This window comes from Echiichthys vipera (assembly GCF_963691815.1).
Source record: "Echiichthys vipera genome assembly, chromosome: 8".
NCBI classification, from domain to species: domain Eukaryota; kingdom Metazoa; phylum Chordata; class Actinopteri; order Perciformes; family Trachinidae; genus Echiichthys; species Echiichthys vipera.
The window spans coordinates 5,140,188-5,152,852 of record NC_139833.1 but is presented as its reverse complement, the minus strand read 5'-3'; the positions used below and the strand labels follow the sequence as shown (position 1 = coordinate 5,152,852).

The following is a 12,665-nucleotide window of genomic DNA, read 5'->3' as shown; positions in this document are numbered from 1 at the left end:
GTGACCAATTGAACCTCTCCTCCTATAAAAGTCGCATACTGTACGCAGGTAAATGTTCACTGTAACTGAACCCTGCAGCTTTAAACCGTCCCGGGATCGGTTTCCTGTGTGTGAGAAGTTTCCTCGTCAGCAGCCGCGCTCACTATTTCGCAACCGACTGACCTACTTGCAAAAAGGGGGAACAACAAGGGTGTGTAACGGCGTTTAGAGGAGTTGAGTAGTGACGCCCCCACCGCCCGGTGAGAGCTAAATACCTGCACAGGTAACACCCGAGAGTCACCTGGAGCGGCGGTGCGCACGGGGCTGTGCGCCAGAAGGCTGAAGCCATGGAGGTGTCCACGGGGGTCCGGTCCATGTTCTTCATGCTCACACCGAACGAGTCATCTTTTGAGAAGGTGGAAGATGTTCCCAAGTATGTGCAGCAGGTGGGTCCAGCCTCAGTCTCACTCACTCACTTACATCAGTGCGCTTTGTTTTGTGTTGCGTAAAGAAAGACACCTGAGATGAGCTCACGGTGGAAACGCGAAGCCCGAGGCTATAAAAGTAACAGCACAGGGTGGACTGAAACGCTGCGTTCAAGTGTCCAGGTACAACTAAGAAGCAGGTATCAACTTGCTGTAAATACAAGTTGATTAATCGACTACTGAGCAACTATTTCAATAATATTCTCAGTGTTTTTCAAGACAAAATACCAAACAGTCACATGTTCAAGCTGCTCAAATGATTGCTTTTGTTTGTCAGATGCAGGGTTGGGATGTAACCATTTTTAGGAAACTTTATCGCCTACTTCCTCTCCACATTTGTCTGACAGCTTTAGTCCAGATGACATATTTTAGACCCATATTTGAGAGCCTGTCTGTCCAGTGCAAACCGTGCATCTCCACATATGGGTCTCCAGACCCGAAGGATGAAGTGTTCCTTCATTAAAATCCTCCTACTTCTTAAGTCAGCTGGAAAATGCATCATACTATGGATGCACAATATAAATCTGTATATCTGCGGACATATCTGTATCCATAGGCGCATACATTGTCTGATAAAATAACTGTATTTACAGAATGTAGAAAAATATTTTTGGGAGGATTTGGAAATGTCACTACATAGTTTCTCCGGCAGAGCGAAGTCATCAATTGACTGGTCCATTTATTTATTTGCTATAATTTCTTTATTTTCTCCGTGTTTATTCCTAGAATGAACCTACCTACTCTGTAAAGTGTCCTGAGATAACTTTTGTTATGATTTGGCACTATAAATTAAATAAAACTGAATTGAATTGAATAAGAATTGGTTGACAATGTAAAATATAATAGGATGCCCCCTGGGCGCCTCCCTAGGGCGGTGTTCCAGGCACGTCCAGCTGGGAGGAGGCCTCGAGGAAGACCCAGGACCAGGTGGAGAGATTAGATCTCCACACCAGCCTGGGAACGCCTCAGGATCCCACAGTTAGAGCTGGTTAATGTGGCCCAGGAAAGGGAAGTTTGGGGTCCCCTGCTAAAGCTCCTGCAACCCGACCCCAGATAAGAGGCTGAAGATGAGATGAGATGTTAAATATTAGGTATGCACAATAACCACGTAGCCCACTGAGTTCACGCTGCCTTTAATTTGAATTCTTTGGCAAAATGCTCTATAAAATCCAAAATACGCTTGCAAAGTTTTTCAATGTACCCTACGAGAAAAAAAATAATAATAAATGAACATTTGAATAGTCAGCACTGTTCTTTGTTGTTATATTTGGTTTGGTCAGAGATATGAAATATTAAATCATGCTTTTTCCTCACTACATCTGAGCCCTTTACACCATCAGTCCTCCGTAAGCTACAGGTCACAAACTTCTTTTTCAAATACAATAATGTGAAATTAGCAGTTATCTTATCAGTCATGAGGAGAAGCAGCTACTTCTCAGGAACGACTTAAAAAATCCATCCTAATCATCAAAAAGCTGAGAACAGGACCGTTTCCCGTATACTTGACCACCATTTCCATTTGACTTTTAGAGATTTGTCCCATCCGGATATAAAGGAGTTCAAATGAGCACGACCTTTATCATCTACAGCAGGAAAATACAACACGCGCATTAATGCAACACAATAACTGCTTTTGCTTTTCATACTTTAAGCACATTTAGCCGCTGATACCTACATGTGTATTTGTGCTAGTGGACTATTTTTTCACAGTGTAATAATAGTATTTTTAATTAAGCAGATGATGTAAATACCACCACGGCAAATATTACAGTAAGCTGAATATCTATGGCGTTAGGACTGTTTGTCGCAAAAAACAAAGACTTTGAACTCTGACTTTGAAATTACAGCATGCATTTTTAGTATTTTATATTTTAAAGACCATTGATAAACTGATCATTAGAAATAATAAAGTAGTAGTCAGTCAGAAGCCTAGACTCGACACTGAAGCTTCCAGGGAGCGGTCCTTTATGCATATGCACCACAATGGAAATCATGACATCAAGGAAATCCCCTTCGATTGGAGATGCAAGGTTTTTGACCAGCAGGATGAGAAACCTTGTAACTCTAAAGCTGGAAATGCAGATTGACATCACTGACTAATACTTTAGTCTGTAAAATGCCAAAAAGCAGCCTCTTATTTGTTAAAAGGACGAAAGTTTGTAATGATATAAAGAAAGGAGAAAAACAGCAAATCCTCAGTCTTAGACAACGTTTTGCATGTGACACCTGAGAACAAACAACATGTGCAAAGAGAGACAAGTCACAAGTTAGTCACACAAAATAGTAATTTCACACACACACACACACTCATGACAGCCCTCCCAAATCAGGTAAAACGCAGATCCTGTGATCCTGTGAACTGATGACTTGGATTGTGTCAGATGTCCCAGTCAGACTGCAGAGAGACGGGATCACACTCTTATTTGGGGTTTCTACTTGAACGTTTAAACGCTTTAATGTAAAATGTAAAAGCACATTATTTTCCTTAGACTGTCTGTCTGTCTGAATATACCTGTATTCACACTAACGCTCTGCTTTAGCGCCTGCCCCTTTAAGACACCCACTTGAAATAAGCCCAGTCTGCTCTGATTGGTCAGCATCTCCGGGTTTAACCATCTGCGCTCTTGGCGTCTCTGCACTGTCACTGCAGCCGGGGAATGACTGTAGCTGCACTTTTGCATCACTAAAAAAAAATATATATATATATATGTATGTGTGTAGAAAGTGATGTTACATATATATATATATAGTGCGTATTTTCCGCACTATAAGTTGCACCTAAAAACCTTCAAATGTCTCAAAAGCCGACAGTGCGCCTTATAATCCGGTGCGCCTTATATATGGACCAATATTGAGCCACAACAGGTCTCGCAACTACGGTGAGCAGCCGCCGACTCTATTTTCCCCCATAGAAGAAGTAACGCGCGGTGCATGTTGAGATATACGACTGCGCGAAGCGTGCCGTTTCATTTCCATGTGTGTGTTTGTGTAAAGAGCCCAAAATGGCTCCTGTTAAGAGACGCGCTTACGACGCAGAGTTTAAACTCAAGGCCATTAGTCACGCAGTAGAACACGGGAATAGAGCAGCAGCCAGAGAGTTTAACATGAACCAATCAATGGTGCAGAAGTGGAGGAAGCAACAAGACGACCTGCGCCAAGTAAAGAAGACTAAACAGAGTTTCCGAGGGAACAGAGCGAGATGGCCACAGTTGGAGGACAAAGTCGAACTCGACCTCGTTACACCAGCCTGGACTGTAGCGTCTGTTCTATGCACCTTATAATGCGGTGCGCCTTATATATGAAAGAAGTTTCAAAATAACCCATTCATTGAAGGTGCGCCTTATAATGTGGTGCGCCTTATAGTGCGGAAAATACGGTATATACGGTATATGGTATAGCTGTGACGTCACAACTCATTTAAAGGCACAGTTTCTGAATACAGGCCGTGTGCATTTCCCTGTGGATTGAGCATTTTAACATTCTCACCGTATGTTTACAGCACCTTGACCTGCTTTATTATCTAAAAATACATATAAATCTCACTTTTTACTATATGGGATCTTGAATGCACAATTTAGAAACAATTTGGGGTTTCTCCTGCGTCTTACTGTCAGTTTACAGCGTCTCAAACGCCATTTATTGTGGCGAATGTCTGGTGCAGGTTTAACAGCACATGTTTGTTATGAGGTTTTATGAGGCACATCAGGGGAGGAGAACAATTACCCCCGCAGCAGGAGTCCTTATAATCCACTACCAAATGTGATTAAACAAATTTGTTATTGCTGCAGGGCTTTATGGTGATACAAGTTTGCATGGGTGCGTGTGACTCAGCACTGTTTGTGATGTGTCGTTAATTATTCTGTTTTCTGATCCCCACAGACCAAATTAATTAGAAAGAACAAGACCAATTTGAGAGTTGTTTGGAGTAATTCGTACGTGGGTCGTCGCCAGATTCCTTCAGCTATCCGGTGATTTTCGAAAGGCAAACACAATATTTTCGTCGGACAGCGGTGATAAAAGTGTCTCGTCAGCCTGCGTGTTGTCGGCCAACATCAGTCATCCGTGACTGCTGTTTGAGGGGAAAGGCACACATCTGGTCCGCAAATGTCATGCTCCATGTAAGACCCCAGTGCAGAATAAAATAAAATAAAATGCAAATAATTAGATGCCACAACAAAGGGTCCACACATCATACTGCAGTAAAACGGGTGATTTTTAGTTTTTATTTGTAACAAGATAAAAACCGTGCATGCATCAGTGCGTGCAAGATCAAAAAGGCAACTATTGAGGGGGAAATATCTCACAGAATCATGGGGAAAACAAAAATCGAGGACAAATTGCAACAATAAAGACAAAAAAATAGATACACTGATGAAAACAAAGACGAGCTTTTTCCCCTTCGCCTTCTTTTTCGCACAGCATGAGAATCAACTTGCACTGCTGAATAATTTTGTCGAGAACGCAGGCCTCCAGAGGTAAAACTATCTGCTGGACAGGAGAGGAAAAAAGCAGGGAAGGTTTTTAGACTGGCGTCCAGAATGATAATCCCTCTCTCAGCGGGTTTGGAGGAGGCCTGCCTGCGCTGCGAGCCCATTTGCTGGCTACAGCTCTGCAGTCTGCTGCTGCCAGATGTTGGGAGCGTTGCGTGTGATCGCAGGTCCCTGGTGGTGCTCTCGCCTCTGCCTGCAGTGCACACACACTGACACACACCTGCATGTTAAAGTAGGAGCATTCACATATGGATATGCACACACATGCATGCACTCTCACTCTTACTTCCATCCACACACACACACACACACACACTTCCTCCCTCCCCACCTGCAGATGTGCTCCTCCGCGGTCTCGTCACGCCCTTCATTCCTCGCTCTTGGTGGGGCCATGTGTCCTGGTTACGATTGCAGTCACTTGGTCAATGAGCGCCTACGAGCGAAAGCTAACCAGCAGGTCTGACACGCCGCTGGAGTCGCAGTCGTGACCTGTTTGCTAACCCCGTCCCTCACTAATTTGTTCCATATTTGACGGACCCATTAAGAGGTTATTACATGTTTCCAGCACGGTTAGAAATAGCGGGCCGTAACTGACTGTTTGCTTAGTGCTTACCATTTGTTTTGTCATAAGTAGTTACCAGATGTAATCCATTCTTTGCAGCGTCTGGAATTTTGTCATTTCAATTTTGTTTTTTTTGCTGTAAAAAGAGAAAATGCTAATAAAATGCTGCTTTAGCATGTGTTTGACGTTGGCAATGCAGAAATATGTTTTTCAAAAGGGGAACTTCTTCATTTATGTATATCAGTTAATTCAGGTTATTTATTATAACATGAACAAAGTGAAGAAAAACAATTACTCAAAAAAAAAAAAACTTTCTGGTAGTTACGATATGTACAGTAGCTCGGAGGTCACTCTTCTTTCTTCTAGTCCTCACTTTGAATGGGAGCTTCAACAACTGTTGATTTGCACCTTTGAGACGTCGTTTCTCTTTATATAGAAATTGCAAAGTGGAATGAGTCATTTGGGGGAAAATAGGGTTCCAGATGTGCAGGACCTTAACAGTGTTGTACACTTGGAGCACGTTTAAGGCTTGGATTGACATAAAACTGGTGTAGTTGAACCACCAGGGCAACAAATCACAGCAAACTGTGATAGAAAATGTCAGGTTCTGTGATTGATAAGACTAAAGTCTGTCAGGAGAGAAGTTATCTGTACCATGTTTAACTGTGTCTCTATGTCTGGAGCATTGTTGCCACTGTTATGTCAATGTCTGCTTGTTTTTGTCAATGTCATTAATGTCGTCTATGTGTGTGTAAGCAGCCAACTCTTTTTACCTACAACCAAATCTACCCTTGGGTACAATAAAAGTTACCTTACCTTGCCTTATCTACAGTTGCCAACCTGCATTTCAAATCACAGATCTTAAGATACTGTTGTCGTTTGTTGCTTAGCTCAGCTTAGTCACAAACAGCTAAATTGGACACTAAAATATGTTTCTGAAAACACTATGTGAGAGGAATACGCAATACTGTAACAGAATATTGATTCATATTTGATCAGCGCCGCCGGGTTTCACAGTTGGATCAGAGTTCAGAGCAGTCAATGACACTGCGTCAGAGACTCCTCGGCTCCGACTGGCTGGTTTTCTTGCGTGGTGAAATCGAGCAGATACTGTGCAGAGAGTGGAGCGGAAGGTGGACGTGGAGCTACATGACTTTTTTCCCAGCTCGCTCAGGTCGTCTCGTTGTGCTGTCAGGATAAAGGGACAGTGTCAGCAAATATGAAAAAAGACACATTTTTCATAGAAAGTAAGCAAATTCAGCTCTGTGTGTGTGTGTGTGTGTGTGTGTGTGTGTGTGTGTGTGTGTGTGTGTGTGTGTGTGTGTGTGTGTAACTTAATAATAACTTTAATAGTGGATAGAGCTCCTGCCTCGATTGACACACGTGTATTTGGAGACGCAGCTCACTTTCTTTATTTTATCAGTGAACATAAAGACAAAAATCCACCAGTGAGATCAGTTCTTCCTCCGGGGCAGCTCTGCTCACACAAATGTTTGTGATCTCCATTCTGCCAATACATTGTGTCTCTAGACCGTTTGCTCCAGTCTGGTACTGAGAAACAAACATCACGGATCAAAACACATGAAAGGACGCGAGCTTTGAGCTCATCTGCCAAGACAAATGTTTAAGCTCAACACAACTGCTAAAGGCAACAGTGGACTTGAAACTGTCCTGTTTTCACAGTTTGTAACAGTGCTGAATCATGATTGTGTGTGTGTGTGTGTGTGTCTGTGTCTGTGTCTGTGTCTGTGTGTGTGCGCAGGCCACTCCTTTCTTTGTCGGGCTGATGCTGCTGGAGCTGGTGGTGGGCCTGCTGAAGACAGGAGCCCCAGTTATCACCGTCAGAGATGGACTGACCTCCATCGCTGCAGGGATGATCTCCAGAGTCCCATTGTAAGTGTTGAAGTCGCTCATCGTCAGCTCAAACTGTGTGATATGATAGGAGTGCTACTTGATTTAACTTTTATCTCTTTTAATCAGATATTTTCATCACCATCATAGCGGCCTTTTCCTGTTTTGAAAAATATGCTACCTGTGTGATTCATGTAGATTTGAAAAGTGGTTTTGGTTGATGTAACTTGTTGCTGTTATAAGGAGGATTACACAGAGATTGTGCACCACTCAGATCACTTCTGTAAACCTAGGTGTGTATTTATTACATTGAAACTCGATTTGTTTTTAGGTTGAGCTGCATGGTATGACACAAAACTAGGGAGGTTTTACCAGACGCAAAAGCGGAACACAACCTTTAAATATCAGCTTCGTATCAGTCAATCTGCGATGAGTGTCAGCGATTTTGTTTTTGGCATCAAGTTTCCATGCTGGGCCTACTCATACACCGTGTAAAAAAATGGTCGTAGCCTTTCCGTCACGGTCCATTCGCTCAACTTGATCCAATTCTCCTCGCCCACAGGAGTAGCCGTCTTGTCAGACTTTGACACCGCCTCATTTCCTCTTACCAAAAAAGGGCATGTATGTGATGTTGGGGGGGAGGGAGATACGTACATCTGACCGACGTTTACCTCCGAGGTGAAGCGAGGGCCAGAGGCTAGCTGTCACTCAAGAGGCCACGCCCCTAATTATTCATAAACTTTGACCTCCAATAAAATAAAAACTAGCTTGGTACAAAAAGTTTCACCCCCCTCAGTGTTGTCATGGAGATATGACCTAAAATGATGCTGTGGAAACAGTCTGTTTAACACGAAGGTCAATGAGAAACTGCTCTATTATGAAACCGGCCCAAGTGGCCACTCTGCGAACTGCACATTTTTGGCACTTCCATACTGGATCAACCAGGAAGTCGCTGTGGTGGTGGCTTGGGCCTATAGTTAAATTATGTGTCTTTTTGTGAGCAAGTGCTTTTCTGTATTTTCAACAAAAAAAAACTCATGAAATGAGAGGGAAACCTGTAGTACCATTATTGTTGAAATCACAATAACCAATTTTATCATAATTTGTAGGGCTGTCCTTGATTAAACACATTCTAAGTCGACTAATCAATTAGTTGATTTAATCAAATGTAAAAGTGATTCGTTTCTCCTCAAAGAATCACGCAAAAGCACCACTTCAAATCTTGTGTTTACCAAAGATGTGCTCATAAATAGAAATGTTATTACATTTTTTTTATTTCACCTGAATTTTTACTGGTCATCTCATTGAGACACGGAGTCTCATTCTAAAGAGAGACCCGATTAACAGCAAAACCAACACAGTTACATAGAACAGGACATTCAGACAGGACACAGTCTATAAAAGTGCAAAGTGAAATAAGTCATTCAGCATGAAAAAAGCATAACAAATGATTAATCAACAACGTTCACACTGCAGTTACAAGTGACCTGAATGAGATTTCTTCCTCTCATATGTGACCCATCTCTGATTTGCTTTTGACACTGTGAACAGCACAAGTCACATTGAATCTGACATATTCTAATCAGAACTACGCCACTTTGAAATGCGGTACTGAATGCACCCGCAATCTGAACTGCCAGGTAGCATTGAATGAGACTGTGACGTCAATCTGAGCCACGCTGCACTGTTTAGTAAATGAATGACGAATAAAGTCGATTGAAAAACAAAGTGAGCCACAGACAGGAGCCAGGAACAGAATCAAAACAAACACGGAGGACAGCAGTGAAGCAGGGGGCCAGTGGAGGGACAGTGAAGTTGTATAACTTGTTCTAGTTTTATCTAGTTTTATTATTTGAGCCATAAAGTCCTACATGCCGGTTTCCATTGCCATGTTTGCCTCCGTGTGGCATGATGTCATCAATCCTCACCTGCACATGCGGGTCACTTCAGGAGCGTGAGCTGTTCACACAGCAATCCGTAGACAGGCCACATTTAAAGACGTAATGTGAACAGACAAACAAATAACAGCCAAACAAAAGCATTTATTCAATGAGCGTCTAGTTTTGCTACAGTGGAACAACCCACTCTACACTCCCCCATTGAAGTGAGTGGAAGCTGAGCGTCCGACTGTGTAAAGTGCTGTGTGATGAATGAGAAGGAAGTTGCGCTGGTTACCTGTGATCAGCTGATCACAGCTGATTCTGAACAAAAGATGATGGCTTTCTTACGCATATTTAGTTAATGAAATGTACACACAGCAATACATATTTCACCACTTTCACCAGCTGAGCTTCCCTTGCAGTCTTAGAGCAATTGCCACTGATGTATATGTATGCAGGACTTTACTGCGTGCTTCCAAATTCTGACATCAAACATAAGCCCTTTCTCAGACGGACTCAACACCCGAAGAGAGCTCTAGGACCGTCTGACAATATGTCCAAATGAGCTGGACAGCATGACTGTAACATGAACTGCATATTGTACTAACATGTGCACACTGTGGACTTACTGTCCCTCCCTCAGGCTGTTCATGAGAGGCTGTGAGCTGACTGCTTACATGTTCGTGTGGGACCGGTACCGTCTGCTGGAGCTGCCGTGGGACTCCGCCTGGACCTGGTGGTTCACCTTCCTGGGCGTGGACTTTGGCTACTACTGGGTCCACCGCTTCGCTCACGGTACCACCACAAGACACTCACACTCACGTGCACGACCCACAAAGATATTCACAATTAATAAGTGTTACTCATTTAAATTACAACAATGATGGTGTTGTGTTTGTGTTCTCACTGAAAAGTATATTGAATGTTAAATTTCCTTATAGCCCAACGACAGACCAGCACCACACATATAGTAAATAAAGCTGCATGTGTGCTGCATTCCTGCTTCTCAACTATGACGATGAACTGAATATCTCTAAGTTGTGGACAAAAAAAGACATTTGAGGACGTCCGATTGGGCTTTGGGAAACACTGATCGACATTTCTCACCATTTTATGACACTTTATTGACCAAACATCTCATCAGTTAATGGAGAAAATGATCGCCCCTCCCCTTCTTCTGTCATGGGTCACTCACATATTACTCACAAAAAAACTACAAAGCCAGCTGATGATAAATGGTTTTAAAATGTTGATTTAGTCGCCATCCCTGCAGGGAGGAGCACACAAGATAGCACACACACATCATGCTGTCTGGACGTTGTGGAGGAAGCAATTATTTTTGAGTTACATGCAGCTGTTTTAGAGCTGTGCAGATGTGCGAGGCCGTGGTCTCCGGAGGGCTGTGGTCTTAACCCCGGAGCTGTCACAGCAACAAGCTGTATATAGTCATAGGCTCTGAAGCAGCGACGTCCTGCAGCATCACTGTAAAAAGCAGAATTAAAAAATATATACCGGATACAGTGTTCGTACAGTAATGGCTTGACATGTTTTAAAAAAACGACTCTTCCTGTGTGTGTTGGCTCAACTGATGCACGTGCCAGATGCTCGGCTGCCACACCGAAAGACAAGTATTTATTTGTGGCCTGCACTGATGTTTATTTATGTCGCTGGCACATCAAACTGGCCGCCGTCGAGTCCACATAGTTTTGGCTGTCCAGAATCTGGCTGAACAAGAGCTGTGTTTTCTGAACCGTCTCACCAAAAACATGATTTTGAGTCGACTGAGAACAGCGCCTCAGGATGCTCTGTAGAGTTCGACTGCATAGCGCCCCTCTGCTTCTAACATGCACAGGAGGCATTTTTAGCTCCCACCACCATGGCACAGGGCACACTGGATGTTATTTTTGTCATGGTGGTGTCTGTGTATGTGTGGTGAGAACATAATAACGCCGCAGGTTCTCCCTGACCCAATCTAATTGGATTTTAGGGCATTTTGCTGCATCACTACCCATTAATGAGGATACCTTACTTTTGTGCAAGAGATTGGAAGTACTATATCGGACGTTTGCACGTAAGAATGCACATGGAAAGTATGTGGGCATAGAGATCTGGACAATTAAAACTAAATGATTACATATTGATTTTTTTTTTTTGGATCATCAGGGAAAGTATCATAATAGACAGAGACAGTCCAAAAAAACACAGCATCACTCTAATGATATAGAGTTTACAACAAAGGTAAGGGCCGTCCTTTCAGTCTTATGTAGTCTTGTTGGGAGCTACTGTAGGCTGGCACTGGGTGAAATGGAGTTTGCCAATCCTGCAGCTGCTTCGGAGCCTCAGCGAAGGGGGCGTTATTTGTTCCAGCAGCTGAGTGAGCGGAGACGGGCTAAAACCAGAGTCACTATAGGCCAATAATTCACTCCATGGACTGAGATAAAGGAGTTAAACGACATTAAAACGCACGCCCAAATGGCTACGTGTCATCTTGATCGGTAAGCTAACTTTCATGTTTTCTTAGCTGTATTGGCTAACGCTAACAGCCTTCAGCCTCACTATCACTGCCGTGGAAGCTGCTGCTCTGCTCACGCCGATCATTTTGAGTTGAGAGCTAGCTAACCGATTACACATTACTCAAAGAAAGACTTCCAGTTGAAGACTGGCTAACGTTAAATACTGTTGTAAAATGAACTGATTATTCAAATTAGTCATTACCCTGTGTGATTCATCACTTGACATGGAGCAGGCTGATTGCTTGACAATCTCAGCAACGAACCTGGCAATCGGACTGCTGGAATTATTTTTTTGTTGGTGCGACTACGATCTTGAGACACTAGATGGAGGTTTTCTGCTCATTCTCCGTCTTGAAAATCACGTTTTAACAGGGCTTTTATACTGTATGTACAAGACAAAGACCAAGGACGGTGGAAGTGACCCCAGGAAGAATAGCTCCTGTCCAACACAGACAGAAGCTAATGAGGAGAAAGAAACAAAGAAACAAAGAAACAAAGAAGACTCTATCACTCTGATAGTGGTGCATTGGCATGAAAAAATCAATACTTGAAACCCTTGGAACCAAAATAATTAAATCCAAAGTCTGCCTGAAACTGAAAGTAAGCTGGATAGGAAGTAATCTAATCATCCCTGAGGGGAGATTACATTTTTTTTACTAGAAAGCACACACACACATATGCAAACAGAACCAATACACGTGTATTAAATGAAGAGATACCAGAGCAGTTTGGGGTTCAGTGCCTTGTTCAAAGGCACCGTGGCAGTGCCCAGGAAGCGAACTGGCACCTTTTCCAGCCACCAGTCCACACTGGGTACTTGGTTTGACTTGAACCCTGGTGACCCTCACACCAAGCCAAGTCCCCACGGACAGATCTACCACCGCCCATTTAATGTTATTGTTGTT

The 12,665-nt window shown here is 43.0% G+C and overlaps 1 protein-coding gene across 1 annotated transcript in view; it reads left to right on the top strand.

Annotated features, from left to right (window-relative positions):
• Nucleotides 1-323: 323 nt before the first annotated feature.
• agmo (alkylglycerol monooxygenase) overlaps nt 324-12,665 on the top strand; it is a 53,565-nt gene continuing 41,223 nt past the window's right edge. Inside the window, exons 1-3 of the mRNA XM_083918850.1 lie at nt 324-425; nt 7,279-7,409; nt 9,891-10,042. Of these exons, the coding sequence (XP_083774976.1) occupies nt 327-425; nt 7,279-7,409; nt 9,891-10,042 (382 nt within the window). The 5' untranslated portion in view covers nt 324-326. The remainder of the gene's footprint in view (nt 426-7,278; nt 7,410-9,890; nt 10,043-12,665) is intronic.